At 33.9% G+C, this 20,522-nt stretch overlaps 2 protein-coding genes and 1 long non-coding RNA gene across 4 annotated transcripts; 1 reads left to right on the top strand and 2 right to left on the bottom strand.

The window, feature by feature from the left end:
• The first annotated feature begins 2,684 nt into the window (after window positions 1-2,684).
• On the top strand, window positions 2,685-10,192 carry LOC140970422 (tRNA nucleotidyltransferase cca2-like). 2 transcript variants are annotated; one of them, XM_073432182.1, is made up of 15 exons: window positions 2,685-3,073; window positions 5,600-5,730; window positions 5,849-5,966; window positions 6,278-6,330; window positions 6,536-6,585; window positions 6,672-6,770; window positions 6,889-6,998; window positions 7,110-7,237; window positions 7,699-7,765; window positions 8,007-8,090; window positions 8,578-8,640; window positions 8,753-8,897; window positions 9,324-9,491; window positions 9,577-9,674; window positions 9,770-10,192. In XM_073432182.1, the coding sequence occupies exons 1-15, from the start codon at window positions 2,699-2,701 to the stop codon at window positions 9,872-9,874; spliced, it is 1,794 nt and encodes a 597-aa protein (XP_073288283.1). In that variant the 5' UTR covers window positions 2,685-2,698; the 3' UTR covers window positions 9,875-10,192. The 2 variants fall into 2 exon arrangements, with proteins under 2 accessions (XP_073288283.1, XP_073288282.1); XM_073432181.1 differs by having other exon boundaries at window positions 8,578-8,652.
• On the bottom strand, window positions 7,255-7,712 carry LOC140970423 (uncharacterized). Its single transcript, XR_012174132.1, has 2 exons — window positions 7,454-7,712; window positions 7,255-7,362 (listed from the first exon to the last, which is right to left on the bottom strand). It is a non-coding gene; the product is annotated as an uncharacterized lncRNA (long non-coding RNA).
• A 956-nt stretch (window positions 10,193-11,148) lies between the features above and the next one.
• Window positions 11,149-18,611, bottom strand: LOC140970384 (oxysterol-binding protein-related protein 1C-like). The gene is made up of 10 exons (XM_073432067.1): window positions 17,804-18,611; window positions 16,977-17,333; window positions 14,839-14,938; window positions 14,188-14,633; window positions 13,178-13,333; window positions 12,747-12,914; window positions 12,528-12,668; window positions 11,900-12,130; window positions 11,673-11,786; window positions 11,149-11,486 (listed from the first exon to the last, which is right to left on the bottom strand). The coding sequence occupies exons 1-10, from the start codon at window positions 18,302-18,304 to the stop codon at window positions 11,313-11,315; spliced, it is 2,388 nt and encodes a 795-aa protein (XP_073288168.1). The 5' UTR covers window positions 18,305-18,611; the 3' UTR covers window positions 11,149-11,312.
• Between the last annotated feature and the right edge of the window lie 1,911 nt (window positions 18,612-20,522).

Below are 20,522 nucleotides of genomic sequence, written 5' to 3'. Positions count from 1 at the left end.
TTTACATAATTTAACATAAAATTAAGCAAGTTCACAAGTCCGAAGCCAAATTTGAATCATTGCTTGATGGAAACAATTGGTTTGAAACAAACCAATCAAATACAAATTCAAACTCAAACCAAAATAGTACATCTGGCTAAAAAAATTTGCTCGATTTAATCCATTTGCATCTCTGGCCACGAAGACAAAGCCACCCACGCCTAGGTAACATGTGGCATACAAATTATCACCGTGGTCCTTAAATCTACAAGAAACCCATATATTAGATCAATAAAATAATTTATTTAAGATTTAATATATTCATTACGTCACATCAATAATTTTAAATAATTATTCAAACACATATACTTACTAATTCTAACAATTAATTACATAAAAAATAAGTTTAAAATTGGAGTTATATATATGGTGGGCGATCATGCATTATTTTTATAAATGTTTTTAATCCCTAAAGAATTAACATCGTCTCCTATCTTCTTTGGGTGAAATTAAAGTCATAAGAATATAAAAATACGATAAATTTTTAAATGATTTTCACTGATTTTTTATTTTATTTTTTATAAAAAAAAATACATCTGACTTCTTCTAAATTCCAGTACTTGTATTCTATAAATAGGCATAACTTTTCTTCCACTCTTCACTTTTGGGGAAAAAAAACATTTTTTTTGTTGGTAAAGATGGCCTCCGTAGTCTCAATTTTTTTTAAAATATTAACAGTCACTATGTGGACAAAAATCTATATGAGTTAAGTCAAATTGTCCTAATATCTGTTGTGAGATACCTCTTTATTTAATATAGGACATTTAATTACTTTTAATGCTTCATATTTTAGAAGATTTCAAAAACACACAAGTAAAAGATTGAGTCTCATGTGAGACCATCTCATGGATCATAATCTGTGAGACGGATCAACCATACTAATATTCACAATAAAAAGTGATGCTCTTAGCATAAAAAATAATAATTTTTCATGGATGACTTAAATAAAGATCCGTCTCACAAAATACGACCCGTGAGACCGTCTCATACAAGTTTTTGTCTAAGTAAAATAAAAGAGATCTTTATGGATTTATTCATGATAGATGTCAAATTAATCATAACTACATAACATAAATAAATGCTTAAAATTTCCCCGGATGCCTATGTGTTTTGCGGTTAAAGCCATGCGACCAACATAAGGTCCAATTTTCCACCTCAAATGACGTGAGCAGCATGCTGGGAGACCCGTACGTACGGTTTTAAGGTGGATCTGGTTGAAAGACCCTCATTCTCTTTTGTCCACTCTCCGTTCACACGATTCTCAAAGCAGAGAAAGAAGGGTGGACAGCAGGTTCCACGAGCCATCTGTCCCACAAATTTAGCCAGAAGCAAGTGTAGTTCGCTGGTTCCACCCAATGCTCCTATCTCTCGGCAAAGATCGTGTGATAGTGCAGTTATGCTTTGGATGCTTCGTCCCTCCGCCTTTGATCTGTGATTCCCTTGCCCCTGAGCGTTGGGAGAATTGGCTCACCCTGGTACCACTGTTCATTTTTATTTTTACTACGTGATAGCTAGATTGGTTCGTGCATAGTAAAAACTTATTTTGGTTGGAGAGAGATCCAACAGTTGTTCTATTATATTGGTGTCCGAATAGTTCGATGCTTATGAACTCAACTTCGGTGGATCCGATCTTTTCGGAAGGTCCGAAATGTAATTTCTTGGTTCCAGACTGTTTAATATTTTGATTTGTTTAATTAATAACTCTTTAATCATGTTTTAATATTTTAATCAGGTAAAACGGTACTTGGGTCACTACACTACCAACTTCTTCCTTCGTGATGGTGAACAGAACAACCATACCACAAATTAATTAATGCTGTATTTGGATGAAAAGATTTAAGATTGTATTTAAATTGACGGATTTCAAATGTATTTTTGTTTTTTTACTGAGAAATAATATCATAAACTTCAAATTCATCTTTTACATGTTTATATAATATTTCACGTTAATTAAGATCAATTTCAATTTTACAAGATAAAGATGTGATTTGAAATTTATTTTATATTGTAGTTCTAATAATGTGCAAATAAATAATACGTATATTTAAGATTTGACCAATTTGTTATAAATAATAAAACTATAATCAAAATTAATAGATTTAAAATCTTTGTCACCAATGTGCAATATGAGTAGATTTGATTTCAAATCCACGTATCAAACTAATTGTATCTATTTCATTCAAAACTTAATTTATATATACAAAAATAATATAATTAAGGTTATCCCAATTTAATCGAAGAAACCGGGCTAGTAACCTCGGTTCCTCGACAATTTATTGTTTATTCTTAAAATTAATTCTCATGTCATTTACTTGATATAGATTTCTAATGTTTATATATATATATATATATTAGGCATGCTAGCACATGAGCACACATAATGTATTTAAGATAAAAATTATTAAATATAAAACATAATTTAAATAAATTCAAAGATATTTAATTGTTTAAAATATAATTTTAAAAATAATCATTTATCTTATGTTCATAATATCGTTTGAAATTTTTTAAAACAAATATTATTTTAAGAAAAACAAATAAATGCCAATAAAATGTTTAAGTGAATTTATAATTATAGTTTTGCGCTAATTAATTAAAAGCCCGTGTAGATAAAATATAATGTAATAATAGCCCTATCATGTAATCATCAGGAAATTCAATGAAATTGCTAAATCCCCGCCTCTTCACAACATCTTTCCCCGCCCGTAAACCCCTCGTCTTCTGCTCAAACCCTTTGAATTTCCCCTCTCTTGCTTTCTGCCGCCGTATCGCTATTATCGCAAGCGCTAATTTCAACTGCTGCCGATTTCTAGGTCCTTGTAATCATTATTTTTATCGAAGATTCTGCATGGGTGCTGGTGCAAAAGTCCCCGCGACGGCGACCATGGGTTCTTTGCCACCGTCCGTTCATGTAAATGACCCAATTATTCTGACGGACAAGGAGAATCAAATATTCGACTTTCTACTTCAAGTTTGCCGCCACTTTAATCTTAATACTGAGCTTCGGGTTGCTGGAGGCTGGGTTCGTGATAAGGTTAGGACCCTTTTATTCCTGTGTCCTTCCATACTTATTTTTTGTGCTTCCCTTCTTAGTAAATTGCTTGTGGTGCTAAAAGTTTTGGAAAGATTTGATCTTTATTATTGATTACGAGGCGGTTTTTCTTGAGATTTTTTATGAATGGTTTGGATATTTTATGAATGAGTTATTTAGTACATTTCTCGTGGTGGTAAAACTTTTGGAAATATCTGATCTTCTTTATTATGGTATACCAGGCGATTCTTGAGTCATTTTATGAATGATTTAGATATTTATTAAAGAAAACACTGTATTCGGTAGGCAGAGGAATTGGGTTTTTGTTTGGTGAATTTTGGGCTACATCGCGCGACACTTGATATGACAAGCGAAACAACAATGACAAGAACGATTCAAATACCATATGGGGTTGCCTTTTACACGTGTTTATACAAGTAAGAACATATAAGGTTATGTGATTACTGGGTGATAGATATCCAACCAATTCTTATCATTTGCTTGGTTGAATTTTTGTGATTTGTTACTGTCTGGCCCGGAATTAGGAAGTGTGTATGCCAAGATTCTAAAATTCGCTAGGCACTAGTCGGGTGCCTAGAGCATAGGCCGGGACTAGGAACGCCATTAGACGGATTCCACGATATCAAGATACTTGTAACTATTCTTAGAATAAATTTCAGCCCACTCTTTGTTAAAATCCAATCGACACCTGGTTCATTCCTCTTACTTCTGCTTAAGGCGGGTCAAGATAATAGACATTGCAAGATAAATCAAAATAAAGTAAAAAATTACCTTTAGGGCCTGGTTCGATTTTATTATGTGTGCAGAAGTAAGCAGACAAAGAAGATGAGAGTGATGTGCGGGGGCAAACGCAAGCTAACAAATCGTGGGTTTAATTGGGCTTTCAATCCCAAAATATTTAAAGCAAAAACTTATAATTCTTTCTTAAAAGCAAAAACTTATAATTCTTTCTTATCTCATGTTCTGGTTTAATTGAACTTTCAAAAATTAAAAGCCCAAAAAACATTCCTAGAAAAATTATTAACTCCTAGGCCTGCCTAGGCTAGCCACCTAGCACTTTTCGGTGCAGTCGGGCAATGCCTAGCACCTAGGAGGTGCCTAGGCTACCGCTTAGCTTGAGTTTTAGAACACTGGTTTATGAATGTTAAAGTATCCCTACTCGGAGGTATAATGAATTATCACAGTATATCTGCAAGAGTGTTTTTACCTCACAAATTACCCTGTTTTCCTTCAAATCTTCTTAATTTTCATGTCTTTCAAAAGCTTCAACACCAATGCAGTTGATAAACCCCGCCTTACTGTAACTTCGTGAGGTATTTGCATATCCATCTGTGCAGTCGAGGGATAGCTTCTGCAGGGAGAGCTTGTGCAAAAATCAAGTTTTATATCATATAAGGGAATTGTGAAAAGTGAAATTTTTTGTTCCATAAATTATGGTACTTAAAATATCGTGTAATTTTTCCTTGAGATGATTAATTTTTTTGGGGAAAAGAATGAGTGGTAAATGGCATTTCACAATGTGAAATGTCATTTGACTTTAGTCGTATATATAAAACAACATTGTGGCAATATCTTGGTAAAATCTTTTCTGATGTAGGTAACAATTTAAATATTTTAGTGGATAGAAAATATACATTTGTCTCTCTCGTTTGACGACAACTTTTGTGTTAAATGTTGTCTACTCAATAAGATCTTTTGTGATAATATTATAAATTATATTTAAAATCGATGATCTGATTAATCATGAAGACATTAGTATGTTATAATAACCTTGAACCACATATGTATTTGGTTGTGATTGTGTCGATGGTAATGATGTTGAAATTATATTTTTGGAAAAATAATGGTTGGTTTTGATTTTGTCAAATTAAACATATATTTGGGGAAATGAAACCAAATTGTAAGAGTACTTTTTAAGTAATATTTTAATTTTTGTTAAAAAAATCAAAAAATGAGAAAGGTAAACAGTCCTTTGACTTCATGATCACATGATAATATCACATCCCCTTGCTTACACTGAATAATTAATTGATTATTACCATTTCATTTTTTTCCCGATAAAATCAAATTATTTAACTTCATAAATTATAAATAATTATTTTATTATTTATCATCTGACCTAGTTCAACCCAAAAATATTAAATATTGCATGGATTTGCAATGTATAATATATGTCTCTTTATCAATATATTAAAATATAACGCTTGTCATATCATTTAGGAATTTTCATGTTTTATATATTTTATTTTTAGATCAACTTTTTTAAATAAAGCTAATTCCTGGTCAAAAATTAAAAACTAGCTCTCATGTTATAGAATGACGATCGAGATATGATCATTAACCACATCGGATACAGTCAAAACTTGATGGTAAACCATGTCGAATATGGTATTTGCATTTCTTTTATTCATTTATTGATGCGCATACACTTTCTTTTGAACATATAGAAGTCTCTGATGTATATCTATCAAGTATCCATACTAATCGGTCTCATTCTTCTTACTGTAGCTTTTAGGAAAAGAGTGTTACGATATAGACATCGCTCTTGAGAATATGGTGGGAAAGGAGTTTTGTGACAAAGTAAACGAGTATTTATCTGCTACTGGGGAAGAAACAAAAGGAGTTGGCTTGATTCAGAGGTACTTTCTGTGATTTTACCTTTCTTTTAATTGATGATCTTGTCTAAATCTTTTAGTCTGTAAACAGCATTCCTTGAACAGAGAGCATAGATATTTGCTAATTATGCCTCTCTTCCAGCAATCCGGATCAGTCAAAACATTTGGAAACAGCGAGGATGCACCTCTTTGATGTGTGGATTGATTTTGTCAACTTAAGATCTGAAGAATACACCAACATTAGCCGTATTCCAACAATGGTTAGTGCATTAAATGATCTTCCACTCAGTTTATTGAATGAATCTAGTGTTAAATTAGGGAAATGAGCTCAACAAATGAACCACACTTAGAAGTAGGAACCTATACTCAAATTTGGGCACTGATATGAATGGGCTAAATATCTGAGTCCCGGAGTGTTTTTACTGGCCATGTTTTGGTTAGAGGAGCGCTAAGTATATAGAGAATTGTAGACACCATTTTGCAACCATCAACAGCTGCAATCGGCAAGCCCTTATTTGGTGAACTTCAAAATTCTAGTTTTTTAAATTTGTTAATAACTATGTTTTTGCAGGAGTTTGGCACTGCTCAACAGGATGCTTATAGGAGGGATTTGACCATCAACAGGTAGTTTTTTTATATTCATATTTTTGTGAGAACTCAGAGTTGTAATTCGCACAGATGGGGGGGCATATGACACAAATATAGATGTATGAACACTTGTGTATATGACCATATGTGATGTTATGGGAGGAGAGCTATCTATCTTGTTTCAGTTTAAAATGATTGAAGTGCTTTAAAGTAGATTATTGATAAACTTGCTCTTTAACAGCATGTTCTACAACATTAACACGAACTCAGTCGAAGACTTAACAGGAAGAGGTCTCACATATTTATGTTTCAATTGTCGTATTATGTCATATGCTCTCCTTTTGTTTCAAACTTACTTATTACTCTTTTTGTTACAGGCATTCCAGACTTGAAATCAGGAAAAATAGTGACCCCATCTGCTCCGAAGGAGACATTTTTGGATGACCCTCTTCGAGTTCTTCGAGCAATTCGGTTTGGTAGTTCACTGAAAACTTCTGTTTCCATGTTCTGTTTTTAGTGGAGTAGATTCAAGCATTCCATAAGAAAGAAATTACAGAATTCTGTTAGAGAGAACCTGTTCTGAGTGAATTTCAGGTGCAAGGTTTGGATTTGTTCTAGATGAAGAACTGAAGATAGCTGCTATGGATGATGAAGTAAAAGCTGCTATCATTGGTAAAATTAGCAGAGAGCGTGTCGGTCACGAGGTGTGCTTTTACTGTTTTTAATAATGCTTTGTAGCGGGGCTAAGTTTTCAGTATCTTGACCTTACTCCTAAGTCAAAGTCATGTGTTGATTTCAAGCATTCAATCTTGTAGATTGATCTCATGATATCTGGCAATCGACCTGTGGATGCAATGAGCTACATTTCTGAGCTGCAGTTATTTTGGTCTGTATTCAGTCTTCCTCCTGAGATTGAACCTCAAACACTGGATGGATGTGAAAGGTTTTTTTAACTTTCTGTATAGTTGGATCAGTCCTTATCTGATTGAATTTTCTTTGTTGGAAGCAAGTTGTAGGATTTTGTTTTGTTTTGTTTTTTGCACCGCCAATTGAGTTTGAAATGATTTTCTTATTTGGATGTCCAATTGGGCTCTGCACCCTTGTATCGGTGCTATCAATAATAGATTCAAGCTGTAATCTCTCTCTCTCACACACACACACACACACAGACTCTCAGTGCTATCTAGACATGTGCAAATTTGAAAATCAATTTCTTTATGGAAGGTCTTGTTTTATTTCTATGTATCCCTTGTGTTACGCAGGCATGGTGGTGTTCATAGTTGGTGTATGTGTGTGTGTCATATTTTCTTGTGATATTCTTGTGTTTTTTGCTGAGTTGCTTCTTATGGTGTGTTACTCCCAATCTCACCTTTGTACTTGGTAAAATTTATTTTATTTCACCAGGCTTTGTGTTGCTTACATGGATGCCTCGTGGAGGTTCTTGCAGTTAATAGGCTGCTCCTCGATCACTGTGAGTCTTGAATCATTAATATTTGATTTACATTGTTGTTATTTCTACGATGTGGGAAAAGAAACACACTATTTGGTAAGTTGCTTGCGAGGAATTGCGAGTGGGCATAAATTTGATTGGCAAAGCTTGTAATGGTTTTTGTAAAGTTTCAAATGCCTAGCTATCAATTTATACTAAATGTACTCTATATCTGTATGGAGATAAATTATAATATTTCCACAATGTCTGTTTTTGGTTTTAGATTGATCAGTTGAGGCTCTCCTTATATGCTGCTCTGCTTCTTCCATTGAGGAAGACTGTTTATCGAGACAAGAAAGGTAAACAGGTAAAATAAGTTTCCAACTTTATCTAATACGGTTTTTTGGCGAATTTGTGTGATTGAACTTATTTTGGGTGTACGTCACCGAGATGGGATAAGTTTATGCATCTGATTGATGGCACAATTCATTTATCTCTCAGATTTAAACTTTTATCTCCAACATTTTCTTTTATTCACCAATAATTGCATGTAATCGCATTAGTTTAACAAATGATAGGCTCCATTTCACTCAGATACCCACTTTTTTATGGGTGGATAGACCCTTTTTTTTATATAGTTTCGCCATTCCATTCCTCTGTTCTTCTGTTTTTATGGGTTGATTGACCTGTTTATTTAATAATTTACCAAATGATATGCTCCAGATGCTTCATTGTGATGTTCGCTCGTATTCAATTCTTTTGCTGCTTTGATGACCAAATTATTTCTTTAGAGATGGCATTTCAAAATAAATATATGAAGCGTTAGCTAATTAAAAAAGCATGTTTTTTGACAGGTTCCAATTGCAAGATACATTTTTGGAACTTCTCTTAAGTTGAAGTCTAGCGATGCAGAAACAGTATGCTTCATTGTAACCCTCTAGTTTTCATATTCTAGTCTCTTTTGCAAACATTTTTTTGCGTTTATTTTTAATGACCCCTGACTAATATATCACTAACATCATGCTGCAGGTGATAAACTTACACCTAGCGGTGGAAAAGTTCTTATCTTTGATTCCTTTGATCCAGTCAGACAAAAATTTACAAATTCTTGAAGTTGAATGGAAAAAAGAAATTATTGACGTCCCAATCATGGCAAAACTTAGAGTATTAGCAGGTAAAATGATCTGACTTCCCGCACCCAATCCAACTTCGACACTTCGACCTTACATAGTTACCTCACTGATTTGTTACTCCGAAGAAGTGAATTTATGTAGTCGCTGATGAATCAGGAAACTGGTTGTAGCTAGGCAACCACGATCTCACATTGAACTTTAGATGCTTTTCATGTGCATGTCAAGGTTTTGGAGGTGAAAAATGAGCTTCAATATCTTGGCCGTGCATGTATTTAATTAACCATGTGGTACTTTGTAAAATGGAACCTACCCGAATACTTAAGTTTTAACCACACATTTGTACAACCAACTATGCACGTATTTTTTAAAAAAATTACAACCTATGCCTCTCTCTCAAAGAAGAGGTGTTCTTGCCAACAAGTTGACTTTTGACTCTGCCAATTTAACTATTATATTCGCATTCTTAGGGCTGCTGCTTCGAGAAATTAAAGAGTTTTGGCGATCTGCGCTGGTTCTTTCAATCCTCTTGTATCCTACAGATATAGGTTTGAGTGGAAATTCATCCAGCATGGTTGCCGAATTGACAGACAGAAGAGAACTATTTAACAGGATTGAGAATGCAATTATGGAACTAGGTATCAAAGTCATCCTTCATTGCGTGTATAATGGGTCTATGCCCGCAACCTTTGAAATATGAATTCCAATCTTCGTGCTGCTCAGGTCTAGAGAAAGTCTGGGAACTTAAACCGCTAGTAAACGGTAAGGATATCATGAGCATCTTACAGCTTAAATCTGGAGGGCCAGTGGTTAAAGAATGGGTATGTCTCTCTACTCGCTCGCCTAGTATCAAATAGCATGACACCACTCTTAATATCTCAACCAACATATTGGGTTTTGTTATCTTTCACTACAGCAACAAAAGCAGCTGGAGTGGCAGCTCGCTCACCCCTCGGGATCTTCAAAGGAATGCATCGATTGGATGGAACAATCTCAATCAAAACGCCAGAGGACGGAGTAACTAACAGTTGTGTTACGTTCAACTGGAGTAAATAGTCACAATTTTCTTGATAGACCATCAATTGAATTGCTTAGCTAGCCTTGTAGTGGTTAGAAATAGGCCGCATCGACATCTTTTGACGAAATGGCTGTTCTTTCTGCCCAGAAATGACGGTTTGTAGGAGAGTTCGTACTAGATTGGATCCAGTTCTTCTCGGATTAAATCATTGTCGGGTAAATTTATACTGGAAAGATGGTGATATATATCATTTTGTATCATCATTATGTTTCAATTTAGCTTTATTAACGATATTTTTAGTAATAATTCATTTTGCACTTTTATCATCATTTAAAGTCGTATTTCCATTAAAGGAAGTGTTTCGATGGAATTTGTTCATATATTAAAAAAAACGCTGAAAAATTTCTAATCTATAGGCTAGCAAATGTAGTTTTAATTGCCCAGGCCTTGAAAATAATTATATTTTTACAATAAGTCTAGCATCTCCTCTTTCGTATATGATACAAGCTCTTAATTTAAGCTTTTTAATACAGATCCAAACTGGTACAATGTTTCGAACATCATGGCCGAAACCTGGGATATCTCTTTCCTCCAGTTTAGAAAAAATCATGACATTTGCTCCATCGCTTGATCTTTCAAAGGAGGATGTAGAAATCATAAAGGCTTTAATTGTTCTGTCACATAAAAAGAATGTATTAAAAAAGTTTAAATTAAACAGCAAATTAGTGGAGAAATGGTTGGAGATTGTTCCCCTCTATTGGGATCCTTAAACGGATATCCACTGTTTCNGTTTAATCGATCGTATATATTCCATTTTGGTCTCATATCAATCAAGTTTGCCGACCTTTTTCATTGAATAGAATACACGGCTTTGTATTACATCCCTCCCTCTCACCAAAAATAAATTCGTGGCACCATGCATGCATGAGAGCTCCCGGCGATAGAGAAGGAAAACTCGTGAAAAAGTGACTATGTATATATATATATGTATAATTCCAATCAATTCTGAAAAATGAATTGCAGGACATTTAAGTCGTCACATTGTTATTGTTATTTGGTTTTTGTTTAATTGAAAAGATAAAGCTGAAATTAGTTTCCATGCTGTGTAAAACGATCGAGTACTGGAAATAAATCTAGCCAAAGTCGACAACTTCATGGATAAATAAATATTCAAGGCTCGACTGTTATGATTTCTACGTGAGGTGGGTTTTACTGGCCTATATCATCGTACACTGAATCAACTTAATTTGTTCTCAAGCCAAAAACCACGACAAATGGAATAAAAATAACGAATTTTATTATTATTATTATTGAAACAAATTTTGATGCTTCATCGAAGCACTGTACAGTCATGAACATGGTTGAAAGAATCGTCGGCTGTTTTCCAATATCTCTAGTGAATACAAATAAGAGGGAATGGATATCAAGACAAAAAAATTTCTTACTCCAAGTCTAAACTTTGATCGGCTGGGATTTGGCCAAAAATATCAGGGCAAGATTCCCAGTTGCCTTGTTCCTTTGCTTCCCAATACCCGCCAATGTAACGATATGTATCAGATTCTTTATCTTTCGCAAACCACCGAGCTTTCCAACCCCTCTCTTGCATTTTCCGAGCCTGGTTTCCACAAATTTGTCAGTGTTAATGAAGCCTCAACCTGACTGTTAGTGTATAGTATGTTATTTGAGTTACTGCGGGAGAATTATTGTTTGGTACTTTGGGAGAAGTGACAGAGGGCCGGATAATATGGAAGAAGCCCATAAAACATTGAATTTCTTCAACAAAAGAGTTCATGTCAACTACCTGTCGTTGCCGTTGCTCTAGACGCAACTTTTCAGCATTTGCCATTTCATACTCCCCGTTTTCCAAGCATCTTTGATCAGGTCTCAGTCTTGAGTCCGTTGGAGGGAGCTTTTCCTGCAACAGATAAAAATTCCAGTTCTTCTTATTGCGTATGAGATATACAATAGATAAAAATTCCAGTTTCTGCTTAACCCGTGGAAAAAACATGAGGAATTTTGACAAATAACCTTCAGCCCTGGTGTTAGTTCATTCAGTGTGATGGCAAAGCGTGTCAAGTTATAACGTGTGGGGAACTTGGGGGGCTTGCTTCGTTTCCAAAGCAAATGGGCTTCTGAGAGAGGTTCCTGGCTTTTCCCTTTTGATGTGCAATCTCCATTCACATAGTGCAAAATTTCGTCCCATTTACCAAACACGGATGCCACCGTCTTCCCACTCTTTTCTTGGACTATTCCTTGTACCTGCAAAATATGAGTAGTTTCGGTATCTACATGACTACATCCAACACAAGCTATGATCATAGATTTATATGAAATCGTATGCAACTACAAATCCTTCGATTTTGTGATGCAAAAACGTGTCACATTTAGTACTCCTAAATTCGCTTAATTTGGAGTATATTTAATAAATTCCAAATTTTTTTTGGCTAGAATAGTACTGCAGATAGAACTCCAAGTTACACCACAACTGTATTAGAAGATCCTTGTCAAATAGGTTTATATTATTCTCTTCTTGTATTGAATACTGCTTCATAAAATTTCAGAAGAGATGGCGCCACTTAAGTCTGTTTACTTAAAAAGCTGGATAGAATCCACCTTCTTAAAGGTCTAAATGACATCACACCAAAAGGAGGAGTACCTGATGAGGATTTCTGTCTATAATAGACTGCTCCTTGAATTTCAATTTACAGGAGTGATTACGATTTCCTTGTATCCACATCGTACCATAGTGATCGCAATATAATTTCCCCAAAATGAGATTGTATATAGATGTTGTTACCTACCAATAGAAGGCTGCTTACGTTACTCGATGAAATGAACCCAAAAAAAGAGCAACAATCATCCAACAAAAAAGTACCTTACTCCACTGGAAAACTTCTCCATCATCAAATTCTAAAGTTAGAATACCATGTGGATCAAGCTGAATGGACCGACCCCAAAATTTGCTTTTCAGATTGCTATCACCATGAAACCTCCACCCTGTACCCTCGCAATGGCAAGCTACAATCATTGGATGGTGACTCACCTGATCGAAAAAAATGGTCAGCCCATTGTTTAATTATCACAAACATCTACAAACTTAAGGAAATGGAGCATCTACTACAAGAAGTCTGAACAAATATATTTGACGTCTTTCTTTTTCCATTTTCTGCGTTTAATATTATATTTAAGCCATTCTAGCAACAAAATTGCAGAGTATTTACACTCAGGTAGTCATCAAAAGTTAATTTATATTAGTTAACACGACTAGGAAAGACCAAAAGTTTGGTCCAGGTCATAAATGGCTACCTTTTCTGAGAAAAATCGGAGGCCTTTATCTGGATAATCAGCCTCATAAGTCTCCCCCAACAATGGATTAAATGGTTTGCAATTTCTTCCATCTGTAGAAGCATATCCAGACACAGCAAATGCAGCAACATTTAGAATCCTCATAACACTGTTGCCCTGCCAAGAAATACTACAGATCAAAGATAAGATTCTAAAGAATGAAAAACTATGACACGCGAGGCACATATTTTTAAGCTCAATTTCCTACTCTGCACAAGGAATACAACGAGTTTCACATGAATGTAAGCAGCAATATTTGATGGAGATGATAAACTTTGTGGCAATGACAATAAAGACAACGATTGAAAATAATAAATTTGCTAAAAACTCAAATTCCATTTCAGTATTACTAAGAACTTTTGTTAGCGCCATGCAGCAGCATGTTGAGTGACAAGAACCAAGGACCAGATGGATCATGTGATGGCAAAGTCAAATTGAACAAACGAGGTGGAATAAAGCCCCAGCTTTGTACTTTCTGATATAAAGCTTCAAATAAATTATCTAAAGTTGGATTTTTTTCACAGAATAATTTATAAATCCCAATTCATAATCATTCCAAAAGAATTATTCCGTATCGTGGGGAATAAATAGACTGCTTGATGTCCGCAAAAGCATATTGAGAGAATCTAAAAGAACTTCTAATGAGGCTGATAAGAAGTAAAATTCATGGTCATTTTGCAATCTTGCTGGTGAGATTCAATCTGAGCTGGGGTTAAAATCTTGGGTTTAGCACCATGCAGGAAATATGGCTATGCCTTTTCAGTATAAACATGGGACCCAAAATTTTATGGCAATACAACGGGAGAAGAAACATACCTTCTTGACTCAGTTACTAAAGCTGTGAAGCAACAAATCAAAAATTAACACACAAAAGAACAAAAACAACACTGAACAAACAATGAGAAAAATTTTGACTGTTCCAGTGTACTATTATGATAATACAATAAACTAGAAGTCTTGGCAAAAGTTACCTGCTTTCCCCATTCATAAGCCCGATCAAGAAGATACGAATATTCCAAATCCTCGAAACATTTCTGTAGAGAAGAGAGAGGCTCGTTGAAGTAGACCGGAAGACACACTTTTGTAAGGTCCTTCCCGATGTTGTCCTTTATCATTGACCATAAACTCACTCCTTTCTCTTTCTCAATAGGGTCTGGCAATTTCTTTCGACGCCTAATACAAGGAAAGTTGGTTCCAGCAGATTTAATGACAGGATCAATGTTATCCTCCGCTTCAAAAGCATGAAGTTCATTGTCATCAGATGAAAAAGATGATGCCCAAAAGTCGGAACCACTGCTTTTGAAAGAGCTAGATGAAAGAAAATCTCTGGTGTCGAAGAATGTGTTATCTTCTTCATCGGTATCTTCTTCTGCTCCATCTACTATTTCATTTTCGTCTTCAGATTCACTTGCACTTTCTGTTGGAAATTTCAAAAAACGATACATAAGTAAAATTGAAAGTAAACAACTAATTCATGATTGACTAGAATACAAAGATTATTAATTTGACGAGGAATCCTCCTTATTACAGCTTAAACATGAACGAATCATTAAAACGTTTACTCAACCATGCAAAGAAAAATAAAAAAGAAAAGAAAAGAAATAAAATGTTATGAAGCATACCACTATACTTATCTTGCCTTGACCTAGAAAATGCTCCAACTTCTTTAACTTGTCTTTGGCTCTCATCAACAACTGTGTTCTCCAAATCCACCTTTTCTCTCTACAAATTACAAAAACAACATTTAAACAAAACAAGTACACAACTCCACATGTAAAAGAAGGCAAACAACTCTACCAGTACCAAATTTTATTTATTTGAAATAAAATATGGGAAGATTTTAACTTGTACGAAAACGAGAATGACTTGAAACAAGCTTTACATATTTCCTTTCCCTCAAAAAAAGACGCGCGCATGCACCAAAAAACAGATACTAAACTACAACGCTTATAAGTACCCAACTGAAGGATAACCAAAAATGTGTAAACGACACACCACCAAAGGGAAGTGATGAAAATATTCTAAAGAAAATAACAAATAAATCTTAATGAGAAACTATCACCAACATACAAAAAATGCACATACTAATAGTATGGCGTGGTTAAACTCGAATTGAAACATAGTTAAACAATCTGCAGAATTTGTAACAGAATCAGTACTAATCTTCAATAAAATGTCAAGAGAAGGGGATATTTTAATTTTCTGTCTACATTTTATTACTACAGAAACGCAGGACTCTGCATCTTTCAACACTCCAGCATTTTTTTGAACAAACTGCAATTTAGGATGTCACTGTATCTGATAAAAACAACTGTTGCAGCCTGATCTTGAAACATCACATCATTTAAGGTTATCCTCTAGCTGTTCTTCACATATTACCAAAAGAATACTCTCTTGAAAACAATCAGAAATGCTGAAAGTTCACTGTGAAAGTTTATAAAACTGTACAATGAAAAGATACCCAAAAATTTATTGCTGAACCGTTAACAGAAAAAAGATCAGCCAAGTACTTCCTTCCCCAAAAAAAATGCCCTTTCATAGCAGCAGTAGAGGGGCTTGTCACTAAAGAAAACGTGATCCACAATAAGACACTAAAAATACATTGCTTTGCTTCCATTCAAAAATGACGAGAAACAAAGCATATATCCCCCGATCAACAATAATTCAACTTCCACGGTTTAGTCCTGTGGCGATTATGGTTTAAAATCACTAGTTCTCAAGCAAGAGTAGAAATTAGCACTCAAAGATATTCATACTTGCCCAAGATAATTTTACATTATATTAGAATAAATTATATAGCAGAGATATTCATTTTTGTCTGTCTTTTCTAGTCACCATGAAATACCATAGTATTACAGAATCCAAACTCTTTTTCTTTTTTCTTTTTTTTAAAAAAAAGAATCCAAATCACACACGAATATGAGATATAAAAAAAAAAGAATCCAAATCACACACGAATATCAATATCTCAAGGCAATTGGTGGTAATCTATAGACCAAATTCCCTGCCAAGAAACATGAGCTAAATGTCATAGCAACATGGAAGCTCTTTCCTTTCTCATCCACACGAGGAGAAACGTATCCAATATAGTACAAGAACATCTCTCATTTTTCACCACTTAATAAAAGTGACAAATAATCGGTGACAGAATCTTATATCTTACACTGACGTGTAAGACACACCTGTTCAATGAAATTTCATAAAAATCTCTACAAAGATATCAGTAGGAATGCTTTACCAGACTATATTAATCTAGGCAGAGACAAAAAGCGTCAACGCAAGAAGAAGCTGAAAAGGTACAACCAAAGTCCAAAACTAGCATCTCCAAATCCCACATCCATGCCAAACCGGACAAAATACTTGAAAAAAATCAACAAAACAAGATTGCCGTTCAAGATGATTAAAAATTCAACCTGGCCATCCACCATAGAAAGCAAATGCAATCAATCAAATTTCACCATAGAATTATTCAGATAGGATTGTACTAATGAAGAAACGAGTACAAATTGTTCATGAAATGATTTCAGATCAAGTGATCTCTACAAAAGATTACAGAAAAAAATAATAAATTCCGGATCAATCAGTCGATTGAAAAATACAGGGGGATGGTGCCGAGAGAGAAACAAACACCTCACAAGCGCAAGCCAGTTTCCACCCTCCGATTTGCTAGAAAGCTGAAAGGATAATTCTTTGGAGAGTGGACGAAAGAAGAATTTGGAATTCAACAGGTAAGAGGTTTTTTATGTAACATGAAATGTACCTCTAAATGTCGCAGTGTGTCCACGAGGAGCCAATGCTTCTGCTTCAGCATTATCAATTGACTCTGCAGAGCTGCATACTCGTTCCTCATGATCTGCTCACTCTCTTGAATGGTATTTTCACTCAAGCCTTCTTCCAACAATCTTTGCCTCAACTTATCTGTCAAGATGGGGACATCTTCCATAGGAGCCATTAACTCACTGTTGGACATTCTCGGAAACATGTCCTTCACAGCCTGCAATGCTTCCATCCATACCATTAGATCTTCTCTGCTCTCTGCCCTAAGAAAAAGCCTCTTTGTTCCGGTGAATATGGAAAACCTCTTATCATCAGATCGGCTCTCTCGAATAGTCGAGACCTACAAAGAAACTACTCAATTTAAATGCTAGAACATGAACAATTTCATCGTAACCACAATCCCTCCATTTAAAAATTGAATAAAATGCAAGAGAAATAACACAGTCAGATAACTTCTGCAACAAACAAGCATGTGATTGTCAAGAACGTCTTGAAGACGAGTAATATAAAATGTACAGAGCTTCAACTCATGGAAAAAATAAATCTCCAAAACATGCCGTGTATCTTCGACCAGATTTCAAATCGAAAACGAAAGACAACTCCAAAATACTGCCAAATCTTTTCAAACAACTAAAGTAGCATCCTAATAGAAAGAATAAAATCTCACCAAAATATGCAAATAAACCAATTTCGTAAAAAATCTACTCAGGGATATCCAAAACATATCCAGACAAATCCTTCAATTGGGCAACATGTTTAATGCCTTTTCAATTATTAAAAACTAAAGCAATCCAATTGCAAAGATGAAACCTTTAAATGAACTTCCCCAACTGGCTTCCGGATTTTTGCAGAAGACCCACTAGTCCCATTCCTATGGTGATGATGATGCCTTGATATCCTTTTCATCGATTCTTCGCCAATCACTTTCAATCCTTTCTCAGTATCTTGATCAACAACAATTTTATCAGGGCCGTGAATCTTATAATAGCTTAAAACTCCATCCCGCAAAACAAACCAACGAGGCCTCCACCCTTTTCCATAATTAACCCATTTGTATAAAACTCCAGAAATCCCAATACCAACTATATCGGTAATCTTCACGTCACGGCTGTGGGCGTGGAGTATATCGTTGCCATTCGGAGCACCACCTGAATTGTGATCCATCCCGGAATCACACGTTGACGATACCCTCAAGATAGTAGGATTTTGCAAACTTTTAGTCAGCGGATCGAAAGGTGGCGGCGTGGACGGGGAAGAGAGCATGTTAGGATTGCTGATTGGTGTCGATGTGACACAGCAGAATGAGTGCATAGCAGGAAGATGAGCATGAATCAGTTCATCATTTTGCCATGAACAGGTCGATGAAATTATCTTTGATCGAAAACCCAGAAAGAGAGAACGAAACAAAGAAAAGTGGTGATGGAGTGAGCAGGATTTAGTGTATGATTTGGAGTAGATTTTGGGTAGCGAAACGTGGGGAGAAGTATCCGGTGACCACGTGCTGGTTTCGAAGTCTCGTGCTTGGGAGATTGTGTATTTTCCGTGTTTGGTTGCGGCCAACTGGGCGGCGTTCCCAGACGGGGACCTGCTTTGGATTTTGCAGGTCACTTGCGTGGACTCGAAAACACGACTCGTATATACATTGTCTATTACGCGGCTTAAAAAATACTTCTAGTTAAATCAACAATCTATTATCTATTATCTATTATAAATTAGTTTAATATGATAATTAATAATATAATTAACTCAATCAAATTAATTATTATTTTGATTTTATTTATAAATTTATTATAATGGTATACATTTAAAAAAATTGATAATATTACTAACATCTATTTTATTTTATTATTATAAATATGTGATTTTTATTTGTAAACTTACTATTTTACCGTTTTGTTTATTGTCATTTTTCATATTAGTTTAATATGATAATTAACAGTGTACTTAACTCAATCAAATTAATTATTATTTTGATTTTACTTTGTAAACTTAGTATTTTATCTTTTTTTGTAATTTTATATATGCTACTAAATAAATATTATTAAATAATATGCTTCATTTGAATTTGATCATTTAATGTTCTTGTAATAAGATGAGTTTTTTACCCTGGCGTTAACAAGTTCTATTGTTATATGTCATTTGTGTTGATTATGATGTTGTATGGATGTCATATAAAATGTCAATATTTCTCAAAGAATAAAATCGTTTTTCAAAAAGAAAAAATTCTTCATCCAGAAAAAGAAATACATGAAAAACAAAGTGTACACAATTCTCATTCTATTTATAATGGTATGAGAACAATTCTAAAGTTTTGTGGACACAATAGATCAATTTTTTGAATTTTTAATAAATTGATATATTGAGCCAGTTGCACTTTATTTTCTCTAATAGTATCTCGATATATTCCAATGTGGCTAAGATGTTGTTTTTGTCTCTTTTTAGTCAAAGTGGCTAATCAGCTAATTCATAAGATATAAGATGATAGCATTGAAAACTGCTCGCAAAATAAATTCACTTAGCCAAATAGTGAAATACAAATACAATTCTACAATATTTCATCAAATTAATCTTGAATATCATAAAATGCTCATGAAATCTAAACAATTGTAATATTAGATGAGATATTGAATAAAACAAATACTTTTATCTACATCATTAAATAATATTTATTAATATATGTCCTTTTGTTTTTTTGTTTCTCATATATTAATCCATTAATGGAATCTAAAATTAAAGAAAAATAACATATCATTAAATTCGTTAATTTATGTCCTTTTGTTTTCTTTTTTTTCATATATTAATTCATTAATGAAATTTAACTATCATTTTTAAAATTTAACCTTCATTTTTTGGAGTGAAATTTACATTAAATAGAAAAATAATAAAATTTCCATTTCATTTTTAAAAAATATACGAGTTTGAATTGAATTGTGAATTTACAGGTATGTCATTATGATCGTTAAATAATATTCATTAATATATGTCTTTTGGTTTTTTTTATATATGTTAATTCATTAATGGAATCTACATCTAACGCGGGTTGATTTTTTTCATTAATTAATGTTAATGTATTCTAAAATAAATCAAATGAAGATGAAGTTTACACTCTTATTCAAAATTTTATGATTATCTAATTTTTGAGTAGGTCTTCTGTGAGACAGTTTCATGGATATATATCTATTATACAGGTCGATCCAGTCATTTATGGAATGAAAAACAATATTTTTTCATGGTTCGGGTCGGATAAGAGACATGTTTCAAAAAATTGACTCGTGAAAAAAAATCATAAGAGTTTATATGCCGATTTTATTTTTAATTTGAGTAAATTAACATTCATGAATAATATAAATAATAAAAATAATCAATAAATATCTCTTTGTTTGTTTGTTTTTTCCATGTGTTAATTAATATATTCTAAAATAAATTGAAAAAAATAAAATATAGTATATTTTTTGAAATGCAATTTACATTCTATTTTTTAAAAAAAATTAAAATAGTAATAATATGAATAATAAATAAATGTTTTTTC

Source organism: Primulina huaijiensis, unplaced genomic scaffold (assembly GCF_012295235.1).
Source record: "Primulina huaijiensis isolate GDHJ02 unplaced genomic scaffold, ASM1229523v2 scaffold5913, whole genome shotgun sequence".
NCBI classification, from domain to species: domain Eukaryota; kingdom Viridiplantae; phylum Streptophyta; class Magnoliopsida; order Lamiales; family Gesneriaceae; genus Primulina; species Primulina huaijiensis.
This window is presented reverse-complemented; position numbering and strand designations above follow the sequence as displayed.